The sequence below is a fragment of the Giraffa tippelskirchi genome, chromosome 2 (assembly GCF_054371585.1).
Source record: "Giraffa tippelskirchi isolate mGirTip1 chromosome 2, T2T-mGirTip1v1.2.pri, whole genome shotgun sequence".
Classification (NCBI taxonomy): Eukaryota; Metazoa; Chordata; class Mammalia; order Artiodactyla; family Giraffidae; genus Giraffa; species Giraffa tippelskirchi.
In genome coordinates this window covers 100,046,959-100,061,799 of record NC_137276.1, presented here as the reverse complement: position 1 = coordinate 100,061,799, position 14,841 = coordinate 100,046,959, and the positions used below count along the sequence as shown (strand labels likewise).

Below are 14,841 nucleotides of genomic sequence, written 5' to 3'. Positions count from 1 at the left end.
CACTTAGCTCTTTGCTAAAAGTTAGCTGCATGAGGACAGGGATCTTCATCTGTTTTATTTCACCAAAACATGTCAAGCTTCTAAAATAAGGCCTAGTGTAAACTCAGTAAGTATTCAACGAGTGATAAATGTTGCTACCTAAGGCAATCAATCAAGCAGGTGATATCTAAATGACCCCTTTAACATTCTATGATTTGAGTTTTTATCCAAAAACATACAAATCCCCCACCAATAACTAAAATAAATTATTCTGAGGATTATATAGCACTTTCATATACAGCAACTACGGTAAGAGACATCCTGTTATACACTGGAAAGCATCTCATACATGAGGAAACCAACACTCAGAAACGTTGATTACTTGCCTGCCCACATATAACAGAAGGAGAAGATAGATTTAAAACTCAAATATGCAGATTTCAAATCCAATATTATCCCACACCATATTATCTACTATAAACCCGCATTTTAGAACTTTTTCTTGAAATTGGACTGAATTATCTTAACAAATAATCTAAGGAGTTAAACAACTTTAGAAAAAATGCAAACAATGGAAAAGATAATCCTCGGACATTTCCACTTCTGGACAAGACAGAGTAACAGGACCAGATAAACTCTCTCTTCTGAAATAATCAAAACCAGACAAAATACATGAGTTCAGAAAGGCAAAGACAGCTAGAGTATGTAGGACAAATTTCCAGAGAAGAGAGAGCTGCACAGAGAGAGAACTTCCAAGATCTGTAGAGGGCTGCCCCTCCAGCTTTTGGTTGAGTACTGATCAGAGCATGCGTAAGGAAGCTACACAGGACAGAGTAAAAATAAAAGGCTAACAACAGAGTCACAGGTTCTGGAATATCACCTAATCACATCCGCCAGACTGGAAAACCTCTTGAGTCACAGGAGAAAGTACACAGAAAGGTCTTGACTCAGAAATACTTAGACCTACACTGAGCACTGCTCCTGTCCCATCTAACAAGTCTAAATACTAAGACCTGAAAAAATCAAACTGTTTCCAAGTAACTTAACTGAGTACCAGAATAAAACCTAAAAATATTTACAGAAATATAAAAATATCCAGGACCCAATAGGATAAAATTCATAACGCCTGTATCTAGTAAAAACTATTAGGCATGCAAAAAAGCAAAATAGATCAACTGAAACCAATGCAGAACTGGCAGATGTTAGAATCAGTTGACATTAAAACAACTACTATAACTGTACCCCCACAAAAAGTCAAGAAGAGACATGGAAGACATAAAAAGACCCAAATCAAATTTCTAGAGATGAAAAAATACACTGGCTAGGGTTAACAGCAGATTAGCACTTCAGAAGATTAGAAATCTGTTTTCCAGCTTTTAATTATTTTGCCAGAATCTCTGTTAAATATTTTATATCCTTCAGCTGTAGTGTGGACCAGCAGTCTGCTGAGAGACAGCTACGTGCCAAGCCACAAGGTAGCTTTAGTGAAGCAGGTACACTAGAGAATATGATGGGTACAGTGATCGCATGGTTTATATATGGTACAGAGCTATGGAAGCCAAGATGGGGACATCTCACCCAGGGAGGGGGGTTCAAGGGAGAGAGAGTTGGGAAAATTAGGCAACTTCAAAGGAAGCTATTGTAACTAATTTATTTAAACTTCCATTTGCAAGTAGAGTCCAATATTCTTTTGGATAATAACTAAGTGGGCAAAGGGAAATGATGAAAAGAATGATGACTCCAGTAAGGCACAAGATGGTGAATTTTAAAAAAAAGTATGATTTATTCACTTACTCATTCAATGAACTTTAACTAAACAGAGACTATGTGCCAGGTACTGTTTCAGGTGCTGGGGATATAAAGTAAAACAATATAAAAGGGTCTCTACTCAAACAGAATTAACTTTCCTACAGAGAGAGATAGAAACAACAAAAGCCAAAGTGTTAGTCTCTCAGTCGTGTCTGACTCTTTGGGACCCCTTGGGCTGTAGCTCGCAGGCTCCTCTGTCCATGGAATTCTCCAGGCAAGAATATTGGAATGGGTAGTCCCTTCTCTAGAGGATCTTCCTGATCCAGGGATTAAATCCAGTTCTCTGGCACTGCCAGCAGATTCTTTACCATCTGAGCCACCAAAGAATCCCACTTAAAAGAAAACAGGGTGACAGAACACAGTGGCACTGAGGGTCAACCCTAGAAAGGCAACGCAATAGTTGAATGCAGGCCCTAGGGTGAGAAGAGCTTGGCGCCAAAGGAGCTAAACAGTGGTGAGGTGGGGAGCAGCGACAAGAGAAGAAATAGGTGGCAGGCAAGAATCTCTATATAAACATTAATGTATAAAGCAGGAAGACTGAAGCCTAGATATATGATATCTATTAATCATTGTTAATTTCTTAGGTGTGATCTCGGTTATTATAAATTTTTAAAGAGTCATTATCTTTTAGACACACACACCAAAAAATATTTTATGCAATTTTCTGAGTTTGCTTCAAAATAATCCAAGCAGAAGATGGGGGGGAATGATGACAAGGGAGTAGATTGGGAGTGGAGAGGTACAGACCAAACAAAACTGGCCATGAGTTGATAACTGTTGAAACTGGATAATGGATACACAGAGGTTCATTATACTAGTCTGTCTACTCCTGAATGTTTGAAATTCTCCATAATAAATACATTTATTAAAAGCAAAACTTAAAATATAAGTAAAGGTATTAATAAACATAAATGCCCCCTTCACAGGGGAATTTTCAGGGCTGCAAAATTATTCTGTATGATACTCAGTGGATGCATTTGTCAAAAGCCATGTCATTACAACAGAATAAACCTTAACGTCTGCAAACTTTTTACAAATTCAGGGGGCAGGAGGAGTTGGATGAAGGTAGTCAAAAAGCACAAACTTCCAGTTATAAGATAAATAAGTACTAGGGGTATAATGTACAACATGATAATTAACACTGCTATATGCTATATATGCATGCTGTTAAGTGAGTAAATCCAAGAATTCTCCCCACAAGGAAAAAAATTTTTTTTCTATTTCTTTAATATTGCATCTATATGAGATAATGGTGTTCACTAAACCTACTATGGTAATTATTTCATGAGATATGTAAGTCAAATCATTATGCTGGCCATGTTAAAATTACAGAGTGCTGTATGGCAATTATATCTCAATAAAACTGGAAGAAAAAAAATCACGTAGCAGGTAAGAGAATCTTAGGATGATATACGGAATATAATAGATGTTCCTTTCCAGAAGCAGCTTTTAAGGGATTCAGATGTACCCATAAGCTTTCATCAAGAGGCCCTGCAAAACCCTCAAAGTCTAAGAACCCCCATCAGAGTGCACAAAACTTAGTATATGTGGGATCCATACCCGTGTCTAGGAAAAGGCCCTAAGGCTTTCACAAAATAAGTTGAGAACCACTGATATTTCTCTTGACAGCAACTTCCTAGCTGAAAAGCGAGTTTCCACTGTTTTTAAACCTAATGCCATTTTTGGCCTTCCCTGCAACGACATTATTACACAGCCATTACCACAAATAAGTTACCACCAGTGAATTTTACAACTCTGAAAGAAAGTTGTGACAGATACCCAAAACAAGAAAGGTGGCAAATTATGTCTAGGTCTCCTTTACAATTTCACCTTGTTAAAATACTGTATTTTATTTAGCCTAAATACACTGTTATTTTTTGTGCCATTAAGAAAGAAAAAAGGCTGTCAATTACCTGATGACTCACCACTGATTGTAAAATGATTCCAATTTCAGAGATGTTCAAATGTAAAAAAGCCGTACATCTTATAATTGATGAGACATGCCGTTCAAAAACCTCATTGGCTGGACCCCATCTCAGATCTCCTAAACAAATTGCTCAGTGTAGGTCTTTGAATCTGTATTTTGTTTAAGCCCCTCAGATGACTTTGGTTAGATAAAGACTATGTAAACTGTTAACTTTCAGAGACAGCACAGTAGAGAAAGCACGCACTTTAGTGTCACACAGCACCAGACATCTCTGTGACCTCAAGCAAATTGTGTAATTTCCCAGAGTCTCAGCTCTAGGTATTAAAAAATGCCAATGCCATCTACTGCCAACGGTTGATAAATAAAAGAAATTAAATGAAACAGATGATACAGAGCAAGACATATTTATAAAAGAACACGTTCATTATTTATGAACAAGATACAACATATTCATCTTAAGAACAAGGATGGGATCTCTGAAATTACTTTTCAGAAAGAGTCTGCCATTTAGCAGTGTTACTTGCTGGACACAGTTGAGAATTTTCAGTAAGTGATTTATTATGTAATTAAGCAACACACATTTGTTATGGCACACCACGTTTTTAGAGGTCCTACATAAATGAAAGTTGTTTAATAACATCTTGATTAGAAAATATTATACTTGATATACATCAACAATAACACAGAAAAAAACATACTTTTAAGTGTAATACAATTTCAGAGTAGGTAATGACTGTTTCATGTCAAGTTTTTGTTTTGTTTTAGTATATATAGCTGGCAAGTTTTTTCAGAACACTGGCATAACTGTGTTAAAACCCCAAAAGTAGTGATGCGGAACTTCTCAATTCAGGATGCTCAAAAAAAAAAAAACAAAAAACCCCCACGTTTCATTTGTTTCTAAAGTGACCCTTCAAGTCCAAACAGTATTTCAGGCAGCACCTTCAGAACAAACGAGTCACTCAGGATGTGACTCACAGCAGACAGGTTTAGCCATAACTGGACAATTCTCCCACTTGTGAAGAATGAAGACAGGAAAAAAAAAAAAATCCAAACCCACAACTGCACAATGTCTCAGCCTTGCTCTCCCAATGAAGAACACATGGATTCAAATTAACACTGTATCAATACCACCAACCCCACCCAAAACATCCAGGCTTAAGAGCATGCTGCAGGGGGCTAACCCACCTCCACCAGCACCCACCTCCTCAGAGTCTGAGCAGCAGTAGGACAGGCCCCACACCGGCAGAGAGGACGCCTCACTGCTCCCCCACCCCAAACACTTGGCTTGAGGTTGAAAAGGAAGAGAGGTGCTGGGAGAAAAATGGCTCATCTCATTTTTCTTTTCCTTCAACCATTTTCAATAAGAAAAAGTTGCCCAAATCTGAAACTTTGATTCCTCTCTGACTTCTCCCTTTTCTTTAGCCCTCTGTTCTTCCCAACTAAGTCTTCTCCAAACTCCCTGCAAATTCCTCATAAATCCATCCCATACCCTGAACTGCCCTAGCTGATCCCCTAGTGGCTCAGATGGTAAAGAATCCGCCTGCAACGTGGGAGACGTAGGTTCAATCCCTAGGTTGGGAAGATTCCCTGGAGGAGGGCATGGCAACCCACTCCAGTATTCTTGCCTGGAGAATCCCCATGGACAGAGGAGCCTGGCGGGCCACAGTCCATGGGGTGGCAAAGAGTCTGGCCCAACTGAGCGACTAAGCACAGCACAACAAGGCTAACTCTGTTCCGTTCCCCCCGATCCATCTTTTCAGTCTGCAAGCCACCCTTTCACTGGGGCGGAAGCTGTCTTCTCTATAACCCTTCTGTGTACTCTCCTTTCCTAAGTTCAACAGTTTTGCATTACCTGTAATATCAAATTCAAATTTCTAATCTAATTTCAACCTACCTCTCAGCTTTATATTCTGCCACTCCCTGGCTTTGCCAAATTTTCTTATCTTAGCCACATTAAATTGTTCCTACTCCTTGATTTCACACATACCTGCTTCCATACATCTATGGCTTTGTGTTATTTTCTCTGCCTGACATGAAATGCTCCTCTTCTCTGTCTTTCAAGTTCATCCTTGGAGATGAGACTCAAATGTCCCCTTTCCTAGAAAAACCTTCCCTAACCCCCCTAAGACCCTCCACCCTTCTACAGTCAAAAGCAATCATTACCATGATAACTTACATCAATCAGTAGTATAACTCTTCTCTTAGTGTTAGAGTTGTAGCTACAACTGTTAGTCTCTCCTATGAAATGTTTAGTTCCTTAAGAGAAGGAATTTAGTAACTTTGAATTGCCATTTTCTACCACAGTATGTGGTACTTGGTTGGGCTTCAAAAATTTTTACTGGACTGATTCGAGAAGCAATGATCTCAACTAGTATTAAACTGATTTTAAATAAGATGTTAACAATGCTTAACTCTTCCAGAGAGTACTTTATTTTAATGGAGAGGCAGTTATCCAAAGTGAATTCCTAATTGGCGGGAGGCGGAGTCTATTTTCAGAAGTCCCCTAGATTGCTACAGATGCCCTATCGCCAGCATCTCTGCTATCATGACCAGTTTATACCATGCCCTCCATCTATCAGCAACTTCTTCCCACACCCTAGCACTGCCCCAGCCACAGACCATTTTCAGCAGCTCTGGACTTCCAGGGAACTCAACTATCAGAATTACCAATTAGACAGCAAACAGGAGAGAATGTGGATAACAGTGAAGACAAATGAGCACATGTGGCAGCAGGCTTGTCAATTCTACTCCTTAAGCATTTCAGTTAATCACAGCTCCTCCAGAGCTGACAAAGAGGCAATATAGATTCTTGACTGAGTTAAGACCTGGCCCTCTACTCACTGCCCAAAGAGCCCCAAATCAGAGTCCTCATTAGTAAAATAGGGAGTCGAATGCCAACACTGCAGCCTAAGCAGGGCCTGGGGCAAACAAAGGGATTCCACAGAAAGCTTCTGAGGCTTTTGGAGTCTCTATACCAACAGACTTCCATCAGGACTGCATGCCCTACTACGAGGGAATGAGCTGGTTACATACTTCCCTCAAATCTGTAACAATACACACCCAAAACAGGGATTATTTTGTACCTAACATAGGGAAACGATTGCAACATGTCAGCAGCACTCTATAAAGTGTCAACCATTACTGTGACCACTACCACTACTCTTCCTAACATTGTTATTACCAAAAAACTACACATCACCAGCTCTTCAACAGTCAAAGCCCAACCCTAACTGCCATTTCCACATTGTGAAGTTATCACTAGCCTTTATCCCCATCTTCCTAGGACTCCTCTAAAATGACAGTAATGAAATCACAAAGATACTAAACCACAAACAAAGGGAAAGTAGACAACAACACATCAGATATTTCAACAAACTTTTGCAAGATGCATTCGTGTGTGCTTAGTCGTGTCCAACTCTTCGTGACTCCATCTGCAGGATGGGACACGGTTGAAGGAGTGGTCAATGCTTCTTAGGACCCCTGGAGGGACTCAGCCTTTGATGCACCAAGGGCCACCAAAGGCCAGCCTGAGGCTCTAGCCTGTCAAAGGGGGAGCCTCTGATGAGGGGCATTCAAAGCTGTTGGGCCCCCAAGTCTGGCAGGAAACTCAAAGTTTTTCTCTGAAGAAACTGAACCACAGAGGCAAGGGAGCTGTAAACAGAAGTCAAAGTCTACAGGCTGAATAACAGCACCCTCCATCTCTCCCCAACCAGATAATCCAAACCCAGGGAGCTGGTGTATCACCAAGCACACCTGAGGCAGCAGACGGGAGGTGTCTTCTCCGCAGACACTGACCCGTCCTAAAGAAGAGGTGAAGGTGCTGATACATGGGAGCAGGCGCCCAATGAAAAGTCTACTCGCATCCCATGGGAGGCCAGGAGACCTCTCACACACATACACACAAGCTTGCTCTCCCCTAATCAACTTTTCAGAATCTCACTCTTAATTACAGACACGGAAGGATCAACAGATATAATTTAAATGAACAGAAAAAGAACTCTGAAATAAACAGGCACATTGGAGGAAGCAGAAGAAATATTTTTAAAATATTAAACATACAGAAAAAATTGAAAACATACGCCTCAAAGATAAATGAAGATAATATATCCATAAAGTTAGAATAAAATGAAATGGAAACAGGGAACAGAAGGAGTTCTAAAATTTAAAATCATCATTAAAATTTTAAAAATACAAGAGCTTAGAAGACAAAATTGAGAAAATTTCTCCCTCCTTCCACTTCCAAATATAAAGATATAAATAAGAGGCAACATAAGTTAAGGGTATCTGAAGATCAATTCCAGGAGATTCAATAACCAAACCAATAGACATTTCAGAAACAAACAAACAAAAAGTGATGGATAGAAAATTATCAGAAGTAACAGGCATTCTAGTCTCTCGATTGCTCACTAAGACAAGAGGAACCACAGACAGGAGAAGGGGCCACAGAGAAGCTTATAAAATTACAGAATTTCTTGAAGACAAAGACCCTAAGCTCAAAAAACAAGGAAAAAAAAGCATCAGAATGCCTTTGGATTTTTCATCAGAAACCCTTAAAGCCAGGTAACTGAAAAATGCCACCAAAAGTAGCAAAAATATATGTATTTTTTTCTAATATGTAAATTCTATCAAATCACCTAAAAGCATGAGGACAGGATAGACATCTCCAGACATGCAAGGCTTGAAATAATTTACCTCCCATGCAACTCTTCTCAGGAAGCTACTGAAGATACACTTTAGCAAAATGAAGCAAACCAAAAAAAAGAAAAGGAAGGCACGAGATCCAGAGGAAAAGGGTACAGAAGACAGAAGAGAAGGGTACAGAATCTGCAGAGAAAGCAAGCCTACTGTTTTCTCCCTCCAAAACAAGGAGTCTCTAAGAGGAAAACAAGTGGAACTGATAGATGATTTGATGTGTTACTTGAAAAAAATATCAAAAGGCATTTAATATATTTCTTGAAGTGTATGAGAGAATGTAGCCATAGATACAGAATAGACTAATCAAAAAGTTTAAGTCTCTTATTTGTTCCAGGAAAAACAAAAGCGTTTTGGAAAAGAAAACGTAACCATTTATGGGTCACCATTTAACTCAGAAGTGAATTTATATTTATGTGTGTGTGTGTATATATACATATATATATATAATGTATAATAAAAATTTATAATATAAATATATACACAATAATGTAAATACGGTCTGCTGGTTTTACTGAAAATGATGTAAGTAAACAGGGGGGTTTGGGCATGAGAAGAGAGCAACTGCTCAGTTATTATACTAGGATATCTACACTGATTTCAAAATATTCAAAATGAAAAAAACAGGAGGAAAAAAAAGAGCTAGCTTGGGAAAGCAGCTTCCACTGGAAAGTAGGGCCTGGAAGATGAAAGGTCAAAAGCAGAAGACTATTGCTTTTTAAGTCTTTTAGCATTATTGATTTTTTTAAACCTATGTGCATGTATGAACTGCATTAAAAAAAAAAAACTTATTCTCGTGTCAAGAACAATTAGTTCAATTTATGAAGTCACTATCAACTTCATTTATAAGTTTCACACTTGGCAATGCAAATTCGTTGTCTTAGAAATATATAAAGTGATGGTTAGTTTCTCAAATTAGCTTTTAGAAGGCACTTAAACCATAATGATACAAAAACATGACACAAGCAGTCTTAGTAAGAGTTCCTATGGGAAACTGCATTCTGAGAACTCAGTACGCCTGGTACACGTCAGCCCCACCCACTTGCTCTTCCCCAGCCAGGAGTAGCAAAGGAATACTTTCAAATTAGAATAGAAGAATAGATAAAGGAAGAAGAGGACCTGGATCTGGCAGGATGGAGAGTCAAGAGACCCACTATAACAGGTCAACTCTTTCTGCATTAAAGAAAATACTACAGGAGGTCTCCCCTGTCCCAGAGGTGACTGAGGTTTTGATCAGCAAGGAAATTCTCTCTCGCTTCTTCCCAATGGCTCATTCCTGGGCATAAACTGGCTGTTTATTAATCAGGTAACAAATACAACATTTCAAGTATTAATTAGCAATTATTCTTTTCCACCACACCATAATCAAACTTCTATTATAAATATCTTCATTTCATTCAATGAAACTTTGTGGTCTATGTCAACACTACGTTTAATTAAAAAAAAAAAAAGATTATTAAATGTGTGGCCGAGAGCAAGTTACTTAAAAGTCTCACTTTCTTCATCTTTAAAATGGGAATAATAATATTCACCTCACTGGGTCACAAGAAAATTAAAGAAAATAACGTGTATAAAACATGGAGGAGCAAGTATATGGCAGGCACTCCACGTCAGCCTCTGGTTGTCCCCTGTCCCTTTCCTCAATCCAGTTCAGTTGCTCAGTCGAGTCCAACTCTTTGGGTCCCCATGACTGCAGTGTGCCAAGCTTCCCTGTCCTTCTCCAGGAGATGATTTCTTACATATAAACAAAGCCACAAATTATATACACATTTTTAACCAAAAAACCTTTACAAAATCATGCACAATACATACTATTTTTTAAATGAGTAAATTACTATCTTTAAAATATTACTTTTTAATTAATGTGATGGGTTAATTTACAAACGTTATTTTTCCTAAACCTTAGTCTTGTTTCAAGCACTAATCCAATTGGCAATTTTCATTCAGCTAAACTAAATTCCGCTAATTCTGCTAGACTACAAAGAGGATTTAGAATGGCTGGACATTACAAAAACACAGCATTCTTCTTTGGTTAAAGACTACAAACCCATATATGCAACAATGTCTAAACAGTCTGCTTAAAAGCAATTCCATTTTAACACTAAGTCGACTTCAACAGGCTTCAAGAAAGTCTTATGACTTTAAAAAAACAGGATAAAATGACAGAATAATTTTTCCCATCAAACACTCAGATGTACCACAAATCTGAGATGAAATAAAGATGGAAAAAAACAAACAAACTGTGGCTCTCTGGCCCATAATACACAAAAGAAAGTGAATGTCTAGGTATCTGCAAGATACCAAAGACTTCCTATTTGGGGCCATTTCTATTAGACCTTCCTCTAAGGGGTTACTTCCAGAATCCACAAAGTCATATTTTTCAAATTAATTCCCCAATAACAAAACTAATTAGGTAGAACAGAACCACCAGCTGACCCAAAGCCAAGTTCTCCTTTCCTTACAAGGTATTCAACATAGAAGAGTGGCCCAGAAATACAGACCAGTCCCAACTCCAACATATCCAAGACAAAAACCAAGGTACTGAAGAAGCTAAAAGGTCTGGTACCTGGAGATTCATTCACTATTATAAACTACGCTTATCGTCCCTGATCTGGAGACTGCCTCGAACACGTAGCGCCCTTATAACCAATTTCTTTCATTTAAAGAAAATATAAACCTATGATAACAGCAAAGGATGAGCACAGTAGTGTGGCCTCTACCAGGGCATCAAAATCACTGCAGTACCTAAAGAAAACGTGGATTTCGAGTACCCAAAGTCCAGGGCCCTAGAGCGACACGTATAGGAAGGGTCAAAGAAACTTGGAGCGGCGGGGAAGAGTGCCTCTAGGGAATAAGGCGAAAGCCTGAAGAGGCTGTAAGCAGGCTGGAATGGAGTAGCTCGCCGGCGGCCGAGGGGTCCCCGGGTCTTTAGGCGGCGTGGGGAGTAGGCCGGAAGGCTGGCCCCGGGTGGGGGGCGGGCAGGGACCACAACTCCTGGCCAACACAGCAGGCAAAAGGCCGGGGCCCGGAGGCGACCCTGGGAGCTGGGACCGACCCGCCCGCGGTCCAGCGCGCGCGGACTGGGCCGGAAGCACCCGGGCCCGGGCCGACCTGCCCGCCCTGGCGCAGGCGTCCCCACTCACCGATGAGCCGGCGCACCTCGTCCTCGCTCAGGTAGAGGCTCACGCTGGGCCCCGCGGCCGCGGGCGGCAGCGCCGGGGGCCGCGAGGCCGGGGCGGCAGCGGCGCCAGGCGTGGGCAGCAGCGGCAACAGCGCGAGCAGGAGCAGCAGCGGCGGCGGCGGCGGGGCCTTCAGGCCGCGGGTCCCCGGGAGGCGGCCCTGGCCCGGCGGCCCCGGTCCCGCCGTCCCGCGCATGGCCACCGCCGCCGCCGCTAAGGAGAAGCGTGGGCCGCCCGCTGCGCCGCCGCCGCCCACCCCCGGCCCCGAGCCCCTCACAGCCCCGAGCCGGGGGCGGCCGCCCAGCTCATCGCGCCGCCGGCCCGTGGCAGCCGGCCGCCGCTTCAGACCGCCGGAGCGCGCCGCCGCCGCCGCCGCCTCCTCCTCGGCGGCATCGTCCGCTGCGGGGAGCGGGTCGCGGTAGCGCGCGCGCGCCGCCGCCGCCCTGAGAGCGCGCACGCACGCACCGCCTCCTCGGTGCGGGCCCCGAACCTCGCGAGGAGCCCTTTGCTTTCCCAGTAGCATTGCTGGCCCAGGACTCTCTGGTCACCCTCTAGAGGAGCCAGCCCTCGCCCTACGTTGTCACCAGTCTGATGTTTGCTTGCCTATTGTCTGTAACACACACACACCCGCCCAGGATGGAGGGTCGTGGCAGGCAGGCCCAGGCCTCGCCTTCAGCCGACCAGGCTCCCAAATCCAGGGGATTGCGTGGATGAGGCCGCGGATTGCAAAAGAGAAACATGCTTTTCGTTTGAAGAGAAGATGGAGACAAATAGAAATCACCTTTTATCCTACCAACAGAGGTCAACATTAACATTTCTGTGTCTGTCTTCATGGGTATATACTATATACTTTTATTTTCCAAGATCTTGTTCAGCAAACTTTTTAACCTTATTTCTACATGTGACAAAATTTTATTTTTTATAATCGTTCTGCAGCTCTATAATCAACCTGCATTTGGGCTCGTTAACATAGGGTCCATGCTGGACTTTGACAGCTCCCCCCCTCATATGAAATTGTGTGCAAAAGTGTGTGCTGTGTGTAGGCTTGAGCATACACAGAAGTGATATGGACATCTCCTCAATTGTTGTAGGGAGTCCCTGTCCCTCAAAGAGGTTAAGAATCACAGATAAACTTCATCTTTTTTAAAGGCGATCCAGCGAGCTGGTGCACCTTGTGATGTACTGACGTGGCACGGTGAAACCTGCTCCAGATGCTGCCTCTCTTCTGGAGGCTTCCAAGTATACTTGCCCATCTGGGTCACGTAGTCCCTGTAGGCAGGTCTCTGCCTTGACCCCTCATGCTTCCTACCAGGCCTGCGCCCCTAGGAACAGCTGTTCCCCGCCAGGCCCAGCTTCAGTGCGCAGTTGCTGCACCGGTGGTGAGGCCCTGAGAGGCTGCTGTTTTTATCCTCTGGGGAGGGTGGGGGAAGTCCTAGAACTTGGTATTCTTCTCTATGGAGAGGGATGGAGTCCAATTAAACTGGCCTTGATAAAGGATTTCCCAGGTGGTCCTAGTGGTAAAGAACCCACCTACCAATGCAGGAGATGTGAGAGACATGGGTTCAATTCTGGGTTGGGAAGATCCCCTGGAAGAGGGCATGGCAACTCACTCCAGTATTCTTGCCTGGAGAATCCAATGGACAGAGGAGCTGTGCAGGCTACAGTCCATAGGGTCACACAGAGTTGGGCACCACTGAAGTGACTTAGCATGCATGTATACACATGGCCTCGATTTGTCAAGCCTCAGCTCCCCAGCACAGAATACTGTGCCCATGGAGGCTGGGCAGAGGGTAGGGGCTGAGGAAGAGTGCTCCACCAGAGAACAATAAAGCTGCAAAGGTCAGAAAAAAACTTGTCTTGGGGCAGCCACTGCTACCTGTTAAGGGACCAGGGCTGTGTCAAGAATGGTTTGGGGCTGGGAATGTTTTGTGTGAACAGGCCCTCAAATCAGATAGGCAATGTTTTCTTAAAGGATGGCATCTTCCCTGCATTTTTGAAAATGATTCACAGTGCCCAGGTAAGGAAGCTCCAGTTCTCAAAACAGTCTCCTCTTATCAGTGACTTCTTGAGGTAGGGTGTGATGTAAACAAAGCACAGAACTATCTGGCAGTCAGGCTTGGTTGGATTCTGGTACTTGACCTTGGGAAAATTACTTAAATTCGCTGAGCCTCTGGTTTCCTCATTCATAAAATAGAAGGGATAATGCCACACTCATAGGGCTTTTACAGGATTTAATTGGCCAAGATGTCAATCAAACACTTAAGCACACACTGGAGTCGGTGGGTGTCACATCCATTGTTAGTGTTATTATAATTAATCTCTTCCCTCTAATGACCACTTCCTGGAAAGTTTCATCAACAGTTACCTCCAACTATTCAAACCAGGGATCCTCAAGACCATTCAATGTAACACCACACCTACCCCAGAGCCAAGTTCAAGACATTAATGCCAGGCATCATGCTTGGCCCTGGGACACCAGGATGAGAAGGAGCTTCTTTGAGGACATATTAGGTTGATGCAAAAGTAGTTGTGGTTTTAGATCATGAATTTTAAATCATTAGTACTAGACTCAAACATAGCTTTATTAATCAAAATAGGAACCATCACAATCACACATTTTTGCCAATAAGAAATAAGTTTTTTATTCCTATAGTGTAAAAAATCTGTGCTTCAGGATTCAGTGAACTCTTAGAAACCATTTTCTGCCTCCTGCTGGTTGTGGAAGCATTTTTCCTGCAAAAAGTTTCTGAACTTCTTTAAGAAGTGGTAGTCAGCAGGCAAGAGGTCAGGTGAATATGGCAGATGAGGCAAAACTTCACAGCCCAATTTGTTCAACTTTTGAAGTGTTGGCTGTGCGATGTGTGGTTGGGTGTTGTCCTGGCAAAGAATTGGACCCTTTCTTTTGACCAATATAAGTTGCAGGCATTGCAGTTTTTGGTGCATCACATCAATTTGCTGGGCGTATTTCTCAGATGTAATGGTTTTACCAGGATTCAGAAAGCTGTAGTGGATCAGATATGGGCAGCAGACCACCAAACAGTGACCATGACCTTTTTTTAGTGCAAATTAGGCTTTGGGAAGTACTTTGGAGCTTCTTCTCAGTCCAACCATTGAACTGGTCATCACTGGTTGTCATATAAAATCCACTTTTCATTGCACGACACAATCCGACTGAGAAATTGTTCATTGTTGTGGAGTAGCATAAGAGAAAACAACACTTCAAAACAATGATTTTTCTTTTTTCGGTCAGTTCCT

At 42.3% G+C, this 14,841-nt stretch overlaps 1 protein-coding gene across 3 annotated transcripts in view; it reads right to left on the bottom strand.

Annotated features, from left to right (window-relative positions):
* RYK (receptor like tyrosine kinase) overlaps positions 1-11,989 on the bottom strand; it is a 105,629-nt gene extending 93,640 nt beyond the window's left edge. For all 3 annotated transcript variants that reach the window (XM_081574144.1, XM_081574141.1, XM_081574142.1), the window contains exon 1: positions 11,551-11,989. In XM_081574144.1, the coding sequence (XP_081430270.1) occupies positions 11,551-11,782 (232 nt within the window). In that variant the 5' untranslated portion in view covers positions 11,783-11,989. The remainder of the gene's footprint in view (positions 1-11,550) is intronic.
* Positions 11,990-14,841: the final 2,852 nt, after the last annotated feature.